The sequence below is a fragment of the Cottoperca gobio genome, chromosome 1 (genome assembly GCF_900634415.1).
Source record: "Cottoperca gobio chromosome 1, fCotGob3.1, whole genome shotgun sequence".
Classification (NCBI taxonomy): Eukaryota; Metazoa; Chordata; class Actinopteri; order Perciformes; family Bovichtidae; genus Cottoperca; species Cottoperca gobio.
In genome coordinates, this window is record NC_041355.1 from 21,272,366 (window position 1) to 21,289,548 (window position 17,183).

Genomic DNA, 17,183 nt, shown 5'->3' on the forward strand with positions numbered 1-17,183 from the left:
GGAGAAAGGGCGTGAAGCATGCAGGGATACGAGGTTGGTACCAGGCTGCGCTACAAGCTGACTCTGGCCTCGGAGATGCTAGAGTGTCTGTGCTTTGCCAGTGTGGTGTTTGGTTTCGCCTCTCTGGTGTTTGTGCTGATGGAGGATGGATACTTCAGTGAGCTGTGTGTCAGCGTCCCAGGTACCAACGGCACCGTGTCCGGTACAGGTGAGCAACTCGGACTCAGGTTTGACCATAGACTGTATAAAATAAGTGGACGTAGCCTCTGGGTCTGGAAAGTGAAGCCAATGTGGTAGTGCTTTAAACCTGTATTGTTTCTAATGTCTAGCAGGGGGCGACTCCATTGGTTGTAAAAAGAAGTCCGGTTGTATAGAAGTCTATGAGAAAATCACCCTACTTCTCACCTCGTTAAATATTTCCCTAATGAGTTTATTGTCTCAATAACTAGTTTCAAATCGTCTTCAACACAGCCTGATGTTCATTTTGAATATTATGTTCCCATTTAGATTTAGATTTATTGTCCCAGGGGGATATTTGTTTTCACAGCTGGTTCACAACATCTATACATACACATAGCAATACATAGTGAACATACAGATAGCAACAGATACACACATGGCAACATACAGAAACAGTCCAGAGACTTCATGCATCCATATTGTGTCAGCAAGGCAGATTATTAAAGGCCGCTATTGCAGATGGAACAAAGCTACTTTAGGGCGGGACTACCTTGTGTCGCTACAGCATTAGAGCAACATTATCATCCCATTGGAGTCTGGTTTCTGCTCCCTGAGAAATCAAATTCCCATATTCATTCACCTTTTATCGGTTACATTTCGGTGTCCACCACCAATCTGCTCAACATCCCGTATCATCCCAAGCTTTCTCTCTGTTTCTGTTTCCTACAGACTGCAGTAGACAGGATGAGCGGTTCTCTCTGGTCTTTACCATCGCCTCGTTCCTCAACAACTTCCTGACTCTAGTCAATAGCTACCTGTTCGATTTGGCACCATGGTAACCAGGCTGCTGGGAATGTGAGTTCATCTTATTTTTCACTCAGACTACAAACAGACACCAGAATGCTTCCAATACCAAAATCTTGTCCCAGATTCATATGCAGAATCTGTATATAGAGACGAGTAACATCATGGACATATTTTGTGTCCAGGTTATAGTTGACTTGACAAACGGCTCCTTGTGTGAGACAATAGTCAGACCTCAGAATAATGACACAAAGGATGTTCAGTATGCTAAACAAGTGGCTAACATTTTGAAATAAGTAAGTATTTAATGCATGATACCCATATAGGATCCATTAGCTCACATTTATATTTCAGTTTGCACTTGATAAAGGCAGTAAGGGTTACAGAGATAAAGTAAGGAGTGTCTAACAGAGAGATTACAGTCGCCTCATTTGAGCCTGAACCCTTTTTTTATATTATCACACAGTGTCACACGTCTATATGCATATTGCTGTTGGAAAAAGCCTAATAGTAAATATGTCCTGCTGATACCAATTATTGTATCACCTATTTTATTATGGCATCACACATGGAGCCAATATGGAAATCTCTCTTTTCTGGGACAGTAAGGAATGTGGATTTCTGGAGCTTTTGCGTTATACATCAACAATCAACAATAAAATGTTAAACCTTCCTACTTTTTTGTATGAAGTGAGAATTCAGTCACATATCTCTCTCCAGAGCTTTATACACGACTGGAACCCTTCTTCTTGCCTGCTCCAGTGCAGGTACACACACACACACACACACACACACACACACACACACTCAGTGGCCACTTAATAAGGTACACCTTTACAAAGGTAAATCATGTCTTAAGTTGTGAGTAAAGTTTGTGTTCCTCAGTCATGTAGCATTTTCAGAGCTGCTTTTTCCTGCCTTGTCCTGCATCGCTGTGGGAGGAATTCTTCTCCTTCTGACCAACATGCAGGTGAATTCTGACATAAAATAGCATAAAGACATATTCTATTTAAAAATAATTGATTTTTCAAAGACGTTTAAACTCTCCAGTTACCCATAACTATATTTTTTGTTTCGCTGAATTGGGTCTCTGTGTGCCGGGAAGGTGGGGAACCTGTTTGCTGCTCATCGCTCCACCATCATCACCATGTACAATGGTAACTTTGACTCCTCTGCTGCTGTGTTTCTGATCATCAAGGTAAAGGTGGAGCCACTATAATGACATTCTGTCAGCATCTGAAATCATTTACTAGATGGGTAGTTGAAAAAACAACAACATCAGGCACTATTAAAGGCAATCTACGACATCTTATTAGGGCCTTTGGAGGTAAATTACAATTACAAGATTAAATTGGTAAATTTACGACAAACAAACTTGAATATTCTGTGAAATGATTAAGGGCAGGCATATTACATGGCAAGAGACGGCAACTGTGGTGTGATTAAGTGGATCCAGCCTTGCAAAGTGAAGCGATGTGGTTCCTTGAGAAAAAAAACACACAATCTTTTTCCGGATATATATCGCAATTTTCTTTTGTTTTAATGACCCTAGTACACCGTTGTAGCATTCACATTGCAAGATGATAGGTTGTACTTGGTTTTGACTTTCACTAGTTCACAATTTGACATCAAATGAACTTTGTTATCCATTGTCTTGAATTTTCCCGCTGCTTTTCAGGTTTTGCATGAACAGGGAATATCTCTGCGCTCCTCCCTCCTTGTTTTGTCCTCCTGCAGCGTCATACACCTGCTGAGGACCTTCCTGCTGATGCCCAAAACCCACATCCCTTACACGCTGCTGCAACACTTCACCTACGGGTGAGAACATTAGCTTGTCTTCGAAGCAGCTACTGTATTAGCTCTTCACGGCTGAAACATGACATAGACATTCACTTTTCCTGATGTGCAGATTGAAAGGCCAACACTTACAATGTGGAGCAGTTTGAGAGCTGGAGCTGGAGTCCCCACCAGAACTTGAGCATGGGACAGAGGCCCAAGGCTCAGGAAAAGGTACTTAGTCAGGTGTGGATAACATGGTGGATCAATTAAACTGCGCACAGATCATTAAAGTGAGACTTGAAAAATAAGTTATTCAACTAAAAATTGTTTCTCTCAATTAAAATAGAGATCATATAACTAATAATGCTATCTACTCACGTTTATTTTCATTATCAATTAATCTGCGTATTACTGTATTGTTTTATAATCTTTTAGTCTATACAATCTTTTTATAAATAGCATTCACAATTTTCCAGGATCCACGTTGTTTTCCGGCCAACAGTCTAAAAGTCAAAGAATTTTAATTTACTGTCACAAATGACAAAGAAAAGCAGAAACATTAGAGAAGCTACTTTTTTGGCCAAATTCAATTGCATTTATCAAAATAGTTGCCGATAAAGTTTCTGACAGACATGTTCTGTACTTCCACCTGGCATAGAGTTACAGAGAAGATGAATTTAGAGGTGAACTAATCCTTTGACCAGGGGCTTAGAAGAAGAAAACTCAGAACTACATTTCTTTCAAACATCACAAGTAGATATTAATGTGTTCAACTTTAAAGCACTTTTCAGTTTTTTGGACTTGCTTTAATTTGTCCACCTGTTTAGTAGCGAGTTTCCGGAGCTGTGTGCTGTCCTGGTTCTTCCTGTGGCACATGTTGTGGTTGTCCATAATGCAGCTGAGGCACTACCTCTTCATCTGCACGCTCAATCCCATGCTCAACCGGTTGGCCAACAATGACCCCGACCTGGGTAACTCATTTTAGAAAACGTATTATAAAAGTCACTGACTTTTTCTTTGTCTTTGTCACACGCACTGACAGCTTTCTCCTCGTTCGCTAAACCGCCAACCAACCTCAACTCCTGTTGTTTCTTTGCTTCTCTCTGGCTGGTCGCTCCCCACCATATCTCCCTCAGTGAGTCAGTACACTAATGCTTTTGCCATGACCCAGCTGTATGGAGTGTTGTGTGCTCCCTGGAACGGACTCATCATGGACAGAAACAAGGGAACGCCTCTGGCTCCTGATAAATCAAATGTCTGCTGTTATACGGTAACTGCACTCCTCCTCTCTGTCTCTGCTCCTGACCTCCCTGTCTGCTCTTCTCTGTGTGCGCCTCCTTTCCTCTCCTCCCTCTACAGTACCTCACCTTTGTTCTGCAGGTCCTCAATCGCTCTTTCCTCTACGGGGGAAACGCAGCGTTCATTATCATTGCGTAAGTAGCAAGTACACACCAGACTGGATGGACAAAATAAAAGAAACACCTTACAACACAATAGTCCTGCAGAAAAGACCAATTTGGTTAAAGCCATATTGTACTCCACCAGGTTTTACACATTAGATATTTTTCATAATTAGCGTATGACTTTGTAAGATGAGGCCAGAAAACATGCTTTCCGAGGTCACAGTGACCAATTCATCCTTTAGTCCAAATTGTCGTTTGTGTCTACTGACCTTTTATCACAGACTGTAATGAGCTGTACGTCATGGACACCTGTGGAAATGGCATGTCTCTCTTTCTCTCTCAGTTTTCCAGCCTGCCACTTTGGGAAGCTGTACGGCCTGGTGATGTTCATGTCTGCTATTATCTCTCTCCTGCAGTACCCCTGCTTCGCCCTGGTTAAAGGAGCTCTGGGTGGAGACCCCTTCTTCGTAAGTGCTCAAGAAAGTAGTTTCGCAGAAAAACCTAGAGTGCATAAGAAAAGACATTTTGTCCCACTGTTACCGATCAGTGCTGTATGTCCACATGGCGAACTACATAAAACTATAGTGGTGGTGTATTGTAACTGCCTTCAGACACATGGAGAACTGTTGTTCTGGTCTGTTACAGGTGGACATTGCTCTGATTGACCTCTGATGCTCCATCCCGTCTACGTCTTCATCCACTGCAGGAAAGTAGCCCGTCAGAGAGGACAACGCCCAGAATGACGCCGCTAACGGCTTCAAAATGGCCGAAGCAAAGTTAAAGTTAAACAAATAGTGTTTTAGTCCCTCAGAGTTTTTCATGATTTCTTAGAGCCTGGCTGTTGCTATTCAGGATTTCAGGATATTTTGTATAACTATCATTTTTTTAATCCAAATGCAGATATCATTTCAAATGTTTTTAATGCTTGCTTTTTTATGTTTTGTATTATCCAAAATGTGTTGATAGTTTAATAGAAAATGTGTGTTATTACATATTTCCTGTTATTGTTTATTGTAAATGGGCTACACTTTGAGTAGTTGACTGACATTTCTGAGCTTTAATTATTATTCAAATGTATATGTCCACTATTACCCACAGTACACAACAAATAATAATACTGTCTGTTTATAAACAGTGTATTATTCATGGTCATATATTTTATTTGTTTTAAAAGTACAGGTAAATGGACAGGTATATTTAGATTACAGTGAGACACCTTAAAGAAAAGACAGTTTTTCTGCACATACGTGAACAGTCGAAGACTTCAAGAACATCACAGTCTACAACAATACAGACATTTTTCTAATAAGCTCCATTCATTGCGTTTAAGCTACAGTTGGTAACTTTAGTAAAAATAACCTTTTGTGATATTTGCTCAAACCGTCACTATGCCATGACAGTAGTGCATGAAACAGACAATCTGTGAAAAAATCATGTTCCTCCATCTCCAAAGCACCGAAGGAAGTCAGCCAGCCGGTGGGCGGGGCTTGGTTTTGACTCGACTGTTTTCAACATGGCGGACGGGTCACAAACGTTCTCATTTCACAGTAACAGTACGCTAAAATATGTTTTTGAAAACATTTGAGTCGAGAAAAAGGCAATGCCGTAACATATTCTTGATTCATATTTGATCAGAGTTGAAGAGCAGTGAAGGCACATCATTGACACTGCGTTAGAGACTCCTCGGCTCTGATTGGTCGTTTTCATTTGGGCGCGGTGGAATCTTGAAAATACAGATGAGGGGAACAGGATTAGTTTTTTATTTTCTGTCTCATGCACTACTGTCAGGATAAACCTGGTCCAGTTCCAGCAAACATAAGTGTAATTAACTGCAGCTTTCATAGTGTGATGATGAGTATGTTGTACACTATGTAAATGTTTTTAAATGTTTAGGTTTCACTAAACATAAAACAAACTACCTTCAGAATTACAGCAGGTCTACAATGTTAATGTAATAGCAACTCCTGTTTAATTAAGTTTTGTCTTCAGAATGTTTTCTTTCTTCAAATCGCTTTCATGATCACTTAAACCGTAAAAAAAAAAGTAGCATTAGGTAAGATAATGTCTCATTTGCTACCTGGTCCTTTTCTCTATTTCGTTTTCCACTGCAGAGTACCTCCTCAGTGTGGGCGTCATTCTCAGCTGAACGTAGTGACTTCATCTTCAACACTCTCCGAATCCTTTCATCGGCAACCAAACAGACGAACGTCTGCACTTAGTCAATTGTACGCCGTAGTTTTGCAAGCTGACATTTTTTTAAGTCTAGTGATGAATAAAAACAAATTGCAGTCACTACCGACGGTAGCTTGGCTATTTAAAAATGGCGCGTTTGTGCAGGATGTCCCGTGTCACGATTTTCTTTTACCAATCAGTGGTCTGCAGTGTTTTAACTTCACCTTTTAGTATCGGAACCTCGATCGACCATTCGGTGGAAATGCAGCATAATATTTGGTCTTTGGAGTCGTCTTTCATAATATACTGATTCATAAATTAAAAAATAAGTCTTAATGAAAAAGCAAAAGGCACACGGGAGCAGTTTTACACAATGCTACCATGGAGGACTTTCATCTATGTCTCAATCTACACACTTGTACTAGAAATTTGCATTACGGGTATAATTGTATCCAAAGTGGTAAGGCACGAGGCGCTACAAGGTACTTAATACAAGTTACATGTAGATCAGAGGAATAACCATCCAAACTAGACACAGTACAAAACAGATTTTCTTTGTCTCTTTTTTCTCTTTAGCCTTCAGGAAATAACATTTTTAAATATCACACCACTGTTACTTTTTGAGTAATATTGCATCTTGAATCTTTGCAAGTCAGTGACTTTGCTTAATAAAGAGGGTAAGAGTTACACATGTAGCTGAGATTGTTAAATTGAGAGCTTGTGAAAAAGTTTTGAATGTGGTATGTGTGTTTATAGGACCTTTTCGATCCTGTCGTCGTTCCTGACTGCTGTTCGCCCACTCTCAGTGGTGCGCATGTGGTTGTGGTGCAGAAACAAGATTGAGTCCAAACTCTCTGGTGGAATGTTGGATCTCTTCCTGTATGCGGCTCCCGCTCCTTCCTGAGCAAAGTCCTGTGCAGCGCTACCTGCCACTGCGGGGGCAGCCAGGTAGGCCCTTGCTGCTGTGGCCAACAGTGGAAATTGCCCTGCCTTCGTCCTCCACCACTGCAGGGGCTCCACTCCCAGCGAAGCCCCCTTGTCGGCTCTGTAGACAGACATCTCCATCTCTATAGACTCCTCCACGGAGCTCTGCCTGCTCTTGGGGGAAGAGCAGAACAGGTCTCCCAGGAGAAACTCCATACCAGAGAGTCCGCTCTGAGGGCCCGGGTCTGCACACTCGCTCTCATCAGCCTCTCCTGCGTCACTCTCTTCTTCTTCATATTCCATCTCTCTGAAGTTGATCGGACGGGATTCTTTGAGGCGCTTGCTCCTCCGCAGGAAGTCACACTCTGACTCTGGTGACCCAGGTGAGGGGCTTCTCTTGCACTGGCTTTGCTTCTTACCGTGGCTCCTCCTCCTGTCCTCCTTCACAATCCTGACAGCTTCTTTCTTCAGCCATTCAAAAGTGGCTGTCTGCTCCTTAAAGACAATCGCAACAATAAGATTTACATTTGGGAGTATCCCTCCATCTAAACATTGAGGGGATTAGTCAAATAACAGATGAAGAAGGCAGCCTCAAAAGTGAATGTAATTCAGACTTCCTGGAAAACGACGTTCAAGCACATTAGCACCAGAAATGGACAGAAACAGAAATTTCTCAGTATGAATCATGAATATACATTTCAAAATAAAATGGAAATCCCAAAACAAAATAAAATCTTCAGTAACAGACTTGGTGGTATGTGCTGTACATACGTACGTAATTAATTAATGCACATCTGACTGTATTACAGTGTATTCATTGCATCACAACTGTACACCAGTGTACCACAGTACAATAAGTTATTATATTTTTCTTCATTCTATTTGATAAATATTCAGTTTTCTTTCCAAATTTTAACTTTTATGTCTTAGATAAAAATTTTCTTTGTATACAAGGGGAGCCTGAGAATAAAGGATTTCATTGCCAGCGACTGCTTCACTGTAATTGTGCATCCGACTGTTTTAATTGTATCCATATGAGACGTACAAGAATAGAAAGCTTAGCAACAATAACTAAGAAGGGCGGGGTTTAGCGAAAGGTCGACTTGTTTTAACTTTACCGCTCACCTTGTCCTCCATGAAGCCCAGCCCATGGAACTGGGGGTCGAGGGAACACGCCACACACAGAACCCTGTTGACGATAGGGTTGTCGTAACAGCTCGCCAAGTTCCGTCTCATCATCCTCTTCACTTCCTTCAGGACGGCTGACGATTCACCCGGCCGCGACACCAGGTGGCGGGAGAGCAGGCCCGTGAGGATGGGCTTGACAAGGGACAGACGGGGGAACGCCTCCTTGGCGAGTGTCCGACACGCCACGTCCAGAGGTTTGAGGACCAAACACAGCTCCTCCAGAACCTTCCATTCAGATCGCAAAGAGGACGTGTTGGAGGTGGAGTTGGCGTGGCAGCTGCCAGGCGAACTGGATTCTGAACCCGTGTCTTCTTTAGACAAACCCTCGCCTTTAATCCCTTTCATCGTATCACAGAAAAGGCTTTTATGTTTGACGAGCGTGCTCAGCAGAGGGTACAGCTTGTTCCACGTCGGCCGGCTGTGAGCCCACGACTTCAGCTCTGCATGTTCTGCTTTCGTCAGGGTCTTCGACAGACTGTGGCCGTGGTGCTCCAACGAGCCTCTGTTTTGAGCAGGTGGCAGGAACAGGGTTGCGAGAATAACCTGGAATTGGCCGAGGGTCTTGGAGATGACGGAGTGTGACATCACTTCCTCGATGCAGCCTTGCACGGCGCTGAAGAAACACGGCACAGATGGAAGTCCTTCAATAGAATGGCCGTGCGGTTCCTCGGGTGACACGGAGTCCTCCCTCTCGAGAAATGTTGTTGAGTTCGGGTGAGGAACGCTCCCTGCAGCCTCTCCACCTTTCTCACACTGCGCTGGCCCCAGCCTAATCTTGTTCCTTACCTTCCCTCCCAGCAGGACCAGATTAGGCTGGGAGATTCCCCACTCCTGGGCCATCACTTTCACCTGAGCCTCCACTGCTCCAAGGCTGTACTCTTTCACCCCGCTCTCCGTCAACCTTTGGGTTGCCAGAGCCAGGTTCTGAAAACTAAAATGACAGTCTATGTAATGCGCCCAGAGGGTGAGGTACCTCTCAGGGTTGCCCTGCCAGTTGTGGAACCAAACATCCACACTTAAAGTGACAAAGTGAGGCACTTCCCTCCGATGGCTGAGAGGTCGCCCACGTCTCCTGGACTCAAACTCGATGGGAGCAGTGTAGTCTGACATCTCCTCGTTTTCGCCGCTTCGCATTTGGCTCCTCAGCAGCAGAGCCAGGCTCGTCTTGCCTTTGGTGTGATGTTCTTTCAGGAGGTTCTCGAGCTGACGAGGTGAAAGCAGCTCCTTGTAGGTGGGCAGCAGGGTGTGCATCAACTGTTTGAAGCCGTCCCCTTCCACCAGCGCTGGGGGCTGGAGATCCTTGATGAGAAAGTTGACGATGGCATTGGTCACATGAGCGGGCAATACCAGGGGGAGTATGTTGGCCAGACAGCTGTTAACCATCAATGGCTGCGTACGCAGTTGACCTTTTGTAAAAAAAGAACAAAACTTCAATAAATCTAATAACTAATAATTTTGTTAATTTTTGTATTTGTCTAAATAAATGTTAACTGGAGGGGGGCCAGCAGACACTGAGCTAATGGTGAAAACTGTTCTACATTTGAATGCGCCGGGCAAGGCTCACTATGAGTTAGCCAAGCTATATTTTTACAAAATGAGTATGCTGTCATACATATGAATACTTGTAGAGCCACCTGGTGGCTTGAAATATATTTGAAATACTTATTATGCAGAGTGATGTCATCGGACCTTCAGGCTGTCCACAGAACATTATTACGTGTAACAAGTTAACAAATAAGGTTAACTATAGTTTCAACAAACATTGCAAATAATAATTTAAATGAATGTACGCTAAAAAGGTAAATGTATCTTTCTTCATCTGTCCACTGCTCACACTGAATCTTCCATCGTTTCTCAGACAACATGAGCACATGGCTTATTAATATACAGAATTACGGGTGTGGGACCCAGAGGTGTGGTACATCAGGAGGCAGGGCCGAACGATGTACACATTTTCCTTAAAATAAAAATAAAAAAAGGCAAGACTTTCATTCATTTAGTTTAGGCAAAAAAGAAAATTGTATCTTATGAGACAGTATCTTGTATGTACAAGATAAACTTTTTCGATCAATATTTTTTATTTTTTTTTACACCTTGCCTCTCAGGGCTTCCGTACTATTGTAAGTTAAAAAAAAAACATAAATGATAATAATAATAATTACGAAGCCAGGTGAGGGGGCCATTATTCTGGAATATTCATATTTATTTATTGAAAAAATATATACTTACAATGGCCCTAATATGCCATCGTACAAAAGAGCTTCAGGTTGGTTTATGTGGACCAAATTGTATGTGAGAAGGCAATATGCGACAATATAATATATATTTTTTTCAGTTAAATAAAAACAAGTCATTAAATTATATATGTCTGGCCCCTGAAATTGAGTTTGACACACCTGCTCTAGTGCTCTGATGAGGTTGGATGGATTGCCATGAAGCTTGGTACAGACTCATGTCACTCGGGGTGCATTCTGTGTGGACAGGAATAGTTACCTATTGTCGGAAGACTCCGATCCTTGTTAGTGTCACGTGTTTTGATGTGGTGCTTGATGGTCAGGTGGTTTTGGAGATCTGCTGTTCCTCCTCCGCAGCCCACATGTTCCGCACACAGCTTACACACCGCGGTGCTCCGGTCCAGAGGCCGACCGGTAGGGTCCGGCTCCAACCCGAAAAAGTACCACGGGCTGTTCTGTGTGGCGTTTGGGTTACTTAGCAGTTTCTCAGTTCCAGGCATAAAATCGTATGCCTTTTCAAATGAATGTGAGCCAGGGGACGGGAGAGGGATCTGGGAGGAGCCACAAATCATGCCGGAATCACTGGCTGCGTCGTGGTTTGACATCGTCGTCACATCACTGATGACAAGCATGGGGCTCTGTGATTGGATGTGGTCTGACCAAAAGGAGGAGCTGCTGGGCTCTGGTAAAGTGACCAATTGGATGTCTTGCAGCAGGCGCAGAACTGTCTCTTTGTCTCCAACTTCACATTTCACGTTGTCACCTGTTTCCCCCCCCCCCCACGATCAAAAACAAATGCATAGGACGTTGGTCGATTTTAGCAAGCTACATTTTCACTTTTAAAAAGGAATACTTCACCCACAAATTGATAATTTGTATAACAATTACTCACCCCGTGTCACCTTGAATTTGTGAAGAAAACTTTGTTTTTCTTGCATGCCTCATTCGTGAAAGAAGAATCAAAGAACTTGGAATATTCTTGATAAATTGAAGTAAACGAGGGCCACATTTATCAACAGCAAACTCTTACTGTGGAGGCATGCAAAGGTTTCATCAAGAATTCAAGGTTACACAGGATGAAGCATTCCTTCAAGTCGTTCAAAATAAAAGTTACGATTCCACTTATTGTCAGTTGAAAATTAAGGTGGAAGTGAAAGACATATATAGATCTGCAATAGACTATGCTCCAGTGAGAGTACTCACCCATCCTGAGACCTAGCAGGGTTGCATAATCCTTGCCAATCCAGACCCTGAGTTCTGCTCCCTCTGTGATGGTCTGGGTAACCCTGTAGTAGATGTGGCGATAGAACTGGAAGATGACCAGGTTGTGTTCCTCCTCACTGCTGGTGTATGTTACATACCTGAAACACACAGCAAACATGAATAGTATGTAACGGTGACCAGGGAAGTAAGAGCCACTCGGAAAACACTAGATTACGTTTAGAAAAAAATAAAATACAACAGAAGAGAAAAGGGAAACTACTGAGAGAGAAACACTACTTGAATCAGTAAGAACTGTTCACCTCATCCAGTTAGATTTGCATTCATCAGAACCATCGATGTAGACAAAAGCAGCCTCATCCCGGATCTGGAGATGGGAGCAATGAGTATGTCAACTATTTAAATATTATGACCAATTCAAATGTGGAATTCCTGCTCATTATCAACACAAATTAAATCATGGATTATAAATGTGATTGTAGCACAAAAAGCATCTACGTCTACTCAAACCTGTGTACTTACAGCCCAGGCGTATTTAAGGTTGGTCGGCATTTGTCCTCTGCACACTTCTCCTACAAACGGTCCAAACATGACGCCCTTCTGAAGGTGACACTTGGCGTACACTTTTATCTCTTCCATCTGCTCTTCGCCAGAAGACCCAGGACCAGACATCCCAGAGCCAACGTCCTCGCACAGGCACAGGCAGGAGGGCAGGGATAGCGCCGCCCGGGAGGGGCCGCCGTGGAGCCACGGCTCTCCGGGAGGCAGCGCAGCGTCTGGGACGTAGTTCGAGTCTGAAGCACTGTGGAGAAATGGGAAATCCTCGAAGAATTCTTCATGGTTTAAATCCAAACCTGCAGAGGCAAAAAAAACAGAGAAATTGTTAGAAAATCAAATTTGGACTGTTGAGATGCTGCTATTGACAATACATTTTTATGTTTTATGTTGTTTTAGGTAACAAAATAGAGATGCCGGAATTAAGCAACACAGGAAATAAAGACGAGACCTTTGGAGGATGTTACAGTTTTAGAATGTGATTGTTACTATACTACATATAGTAAGTACAAATATTTGTGTTACTTATAGCAAAGAGAGAAGCTTTGAGTTTGTTTTAATTCATTTTATTTTGTTCCCCCGTCAGAAAAATGTATGTTTCTAGAGCGTCTTGTATCCAGCATCACGTTGAGTCATTCGCACATTTATCTGAAGAGTTCACTCAGTAACTACTAAGATAACATTGAATCCATTGCAGCCATGGTGCAGAATGTGTGAGTGAACTTCTGTTGGAGGTGCCCACTTGTCTGGTAACAGACCTGCTGGGCCAGCTGAAACGATCTTTGGTAATATCTTTCTCTGCGGCTTCTGGCTTCCGAGGCATGGCGTCTGGTGACTTCGGAGGGAGCTTTCTGACCTGTCGTAAAAAAAACACATATTTAAGTTATTTCAGTAGGCGTAATGGGATAAATGTAAATTAAGATGTCCACAGGTGAATAAACTCATCCTAACCTGTGCACGCTGACAGGAATAATTTCTCTTGCCTCCATTCCTGCATCACACAGTTGGTGAAAGGGTGTGCTCCTGATGCAGTGATTGGTGTAGATGACTGACGTGCGGGATTCTTTAGACATGCGAGACAACATTGAGCCCAGATAATTGACTCCTAGGGGGACGAGGCTGTACCAAATCTCATCTGTAAGATCCTTCTTAGGCTGCAAGTAAAGGGCAGTTGCGTTGGACGGGAGCTTGCTGATGTACTCCAAAAGAGAAGTAATAGGACAGAATTCACTGCCCGGCTTCTCGAACATAGAGCATCGGTCCTTCTCAATACGAGCTTTTGCGTCGTCGCCAAAGTATAAAGTGCAGTATCTGAGTCCTCTCTCGTCTTTCCTGATTACAAATGAGTCTGGCTTTAGATTCCTGTTGGCCTCCTTCCCTCTGCGGCCGAAATGTACCTGAATATCAAACCAGACTTTGCCTAGGAGACCCTTTGGAGTGCTGGGGTCCATCGCACGAGAGCGTCTGAGGATGCGGATATCATCAGGGGACAGTGCCGGATGGTGTAAAGTTATGTCTCGACCGGACTTCCTAATTCTCTTGAGCACTCCCAAGAACACCTTGTTGGCTGAGGTGAACTCAGCATCTCTCATTAAGCTCACGGGGCGACTGACAGGAGGATCTTTGAAGTAACGGTTAAGTCCAGCTCTAAGCGCAATGTAACTAGAAATCCCATACAGCTCTCCTTTGCTGTTTCGTACTGATCCGTAAAAGTGTCTCAGCACCGCGTTCAGCTCGGTCTTCTCCATTGTAGCCATGTCCGGCTGCAGCCCCTGGGCCTCCAACCAGCCAGTGAAGCAATTCACAGCCCACGTCGTCTGCTTCTTTGTAAGCATACTTATTTCGCTCCTACTGTCTTCAAGTTCATCCAGTTCCAAGTTGGACACCATGACATGTCTAGAAATGTCAGCAGGATTTAACTCGCACTCTTCCTCTTCTTGTGACTCATCTTCTTCTTTCAGAATGATCTCCTCTTTAAACAAATCCGGTTTTTCAAAAGAATCTTTCAGGTCTGCATTCATAGTGTTAGCTGTTAGCTCCATCAGCTATCAATGTAAAATGAGGGGAGAACAGGTATTAGAATGTGGCCTTGAAAACAAAGCGTGGAGTGATACCGCTCAAGCAGTGAGGTTCCGGTGCTATACGGCGATTATACCACACTCGTTATCAGCTTGTATTGAAGAGACGGTTCAGAAAAGGGATTTTAGAACGCTAAAAGATGGCGGCGCAGACTGGCCCACCATTGAACTAACTGCCGAACTGTTATTTATTACGACAGCGGCAGAATAGCAACATATCCGTCACCAAATTATATTTTAAATAGAAAAATATGCCGAAATGTTACACTCGACTCCTTACAACAGGCTACGTGAATGACTGTTTAGGTGATACCATGGAAACAACAACGGTATGAGACTGCCGTAAAACAGACTTCTGGCGATTGGGTCGTATACCCTCTGCGCATGCGTACAAGCATATTTAGGAGGTTTACGGATGTTTCTTTGTAATAGCCCTGCTACGAAAATTAACACTCATTTACCTAAATGTGACACGGAAATTATGTTATGTACGTTATTACTTACGTTATTACTTAGATAACCCCCCGTTGAAAGAATCATAAAACGTTACTATTTTACTTGAAAACTTGCTGTCGGTGTTACTTAACGACGCTTGAGTGTAAGCCATTATCTTGATTATATACACTCTTTGAATGTATCTGATACAATCTCAATGCATGGTCGGAGAAAATGTTGCATTCATAGAAGTGACACTAAATACACTCACATCAGTCTGTCTAAATGTTATGCTTACTTATACCATGAGATATGTGCTCCAACGTTGCCCTTTAACTTCTCACATTTAAATGCAACTTTAAAACCCACAACAGTGCCCCACTGTCTGTTTAAAGGGGGTGAATGAATGAAGAAGTGGCACATACGGCCAGCGCAACAAGACTCAAACGTGATGCACGCTTTAGATTCTCGCAGTGAAAGCGTTTGATGTGGTGTACCTTGAGGCTCACACAAAGATCCAGAGGTCGTGGAAGAAGGAGTCTCGAAAAAATCAGCACGATGTCGACGTCTCAGATGACTTCTTAAATTCGTGGTATTTCCACCTTTTGCAAGAACAATTTTTCGACATAGACGACAAATGGCCTCGCCGGAGTTCAAAGGTTGTCCCTTTTCATCTGCTTTCAAGCCGAAGTACAACCACACGATTGACTTGCTTCTTGGTTTACTGATTAGATCCATGTTTTTGTGGCCCTTCTCTGCTATTTCTGCAGTCTGAGGCTGTCCGCTGGCTGGCAGCTGGCAGCAGCACTGCTGCAAGAGTTAGGCTCGATAGAAAGGACATCACGTGGAAGATGACACCATTTATTTTTGATGCACTAAATGTAGTGTTACTGTGTGTTAATGATAATGAGAAATGTGTGTAAAAAAACATGACCAGCGCATAATTGTGTATATAGTTCAATAAAACTGTGATATTACCTGGATATTTCAATAGATACATATTCCATCTTTATATTCTAGTTTGTAACATGCCCCAATACTAACCACTCTGTAACAAAAAGTCACTTTCAGATGCTTTCATAAAAATAAAAACACAGGATGACAGCCATTTCATTGGTGCATCTTCTACCTGCTCTATTTCTATGCTTTCTACGTCTTTATTTATCGACAGACGACAATATACTGCGACTGGTGAGGGTTGCCAGGTCCTGTTGTCAATAGACATCACAAACTCAGACTCACTGTGTCAAATAATTTTTTGCTAATCCAATTAATTGTAGGCTACACATCAACCACCAATAATTTAATTGTAATCTCAAGGTGGCTGTTGAATTTGTATGTAATCGTGAGGCATGTCTTGCACAGGGGCCCTGTCTTTATTATGGTAGTTGATATTATATATATTGATAGTTGCATGCTACATATTTATTTTATCTAACCAGGTAAGTCATTAATAATAAATTCTTATTTACAATGGCGGCCTCATTTATTATATAAAAAAAATAATTTAGCCTATGTTTAATCAAATTACCACACATTTTCTGGGGCTCTGGCCAAATGTATAATGAACTGCCATGCGTAGTTTGCTTTGTAACTGTACCGGTTAGGTTCTCAAAGACAACGCTGTACACACAGCAATGAGTATGAGAAAAAACAGGGGGCCAATAGAAGCCTATAGATACATTTTACTCTGGAACATCCTAGCCGGGTAATCTGGCCATGTGTATGTCTTTCTGTCAGGTTAGAATGCTCTATTCAAACAGACAACCATATGTATATGTGTGCTTTAATTGGCAGCTAAGGAAGGAATAAGCAAAGGTTTTAGGATTTAAAAAGAAATGGCAGACAGAAGTTAACATTTTTAGGCTACTCCATATCTCTCTAAATTCTCATTGAGCTCTCACGAATATAAAAAAGATAGACATTAAACCAGCCAACTCTTTGAGCTATAGTGGTGGAAGATCATTTACTTAAGTAAAGGTAGCAATCCCACAGTGTAAAAATATGTGTAAGTAAAAGTCCTGTATTCAAGATCTTACCTAAGTAGCAGTAGTAAAAGTACAAAAGTAGCTTCAACATATACTTAAAGTACCAAAAGTAAAACTACTCATTATGCAGAATAGCACATTTCAGAATAATGTGTATTATAGTATTGGATTATAATCATTGATAGATTAATGTATGACTTTAATGATGCAGCTGGTAAAGGT

General features: G+C 42.3%; 1 protein-coding gene and 1 pseudogene across 2 annotated transcripts; one reads left to right on the forward strand and one right to left on the reverse strand.

The window, feature by feature from the left end:
* The first annotated feature begins 1 nt into the window (after nt 1).
* LOC115007871 (solute carrier family 43 member 3-like) lies at nt 2-5,585 on the forward strand (annotated as a pseudogene).
* LOC115013344 (uncharacterized) lies at nt 5,309-15,609 on the reverse strand. 2 transcript variants are annotated; one of them, XR_003832787.1, is made up of 10 exons: nt 15,471-15,609; nt 13,412-14,505; nt 13,219-13,316; nt 12,428-12,759; nt 12,208-12,272; nt 11,888-12,045; nt 10,944-11,447; nt 8,388-9,856; nt 6,244-7,757; nt 5,309-5,889 (listed from the first exon to the last, which is right to left on the reverse strand). XR_003832787.1 is itself a non-coding variant. In XM_029439574.1 (10 exons), exons 2-10 carry the CDS (start codon nt 14,500-14,502, stop codon nt 5,839-5,841), a joined length of 4,428 nt encoding a protein of 1,475 aa, XP_029295434.1. In that variant the 5' UTR covers nt 14,503-14,505; nt 15,471-15,609; the 3' UTR covers nt 5,309-5,838. The 2 variants fall into 2 exon arrangements, 1 of the variants encoding a protein (XP_029295434.1); XM_029439574.1 differs by having other exon boundaries at nt 7,098-7,757.
* Nucleotides 15,610-17,183: the final 1,574 nt, after the last annotated feature.

Bases quoted from the DNA above. Each gene is read 5' to 3' on its own strand.
- LOC115013344 (XM_029439574.1), bottom strand. From the start codon at position 14,502: ATGGAGCTAACAGCTAACACTATGAATGCAGACCTGAAAGATTCTTTT. The intron at 13,317-13,411 runs GTTAGGATGAGT...TTTTTACGACAG, and splicing joins ATTCCTGTCAGCGTGCACAG to GTCAGAAAGCTCCCTCCGAA. The intron at 5,890-7,097 runs GTCCTATAAACA...TGTATTTTCAAG, and splicing joins ACGACGACAGGATCGAAAAG to ATTCCACCGCGCCCAAATGA.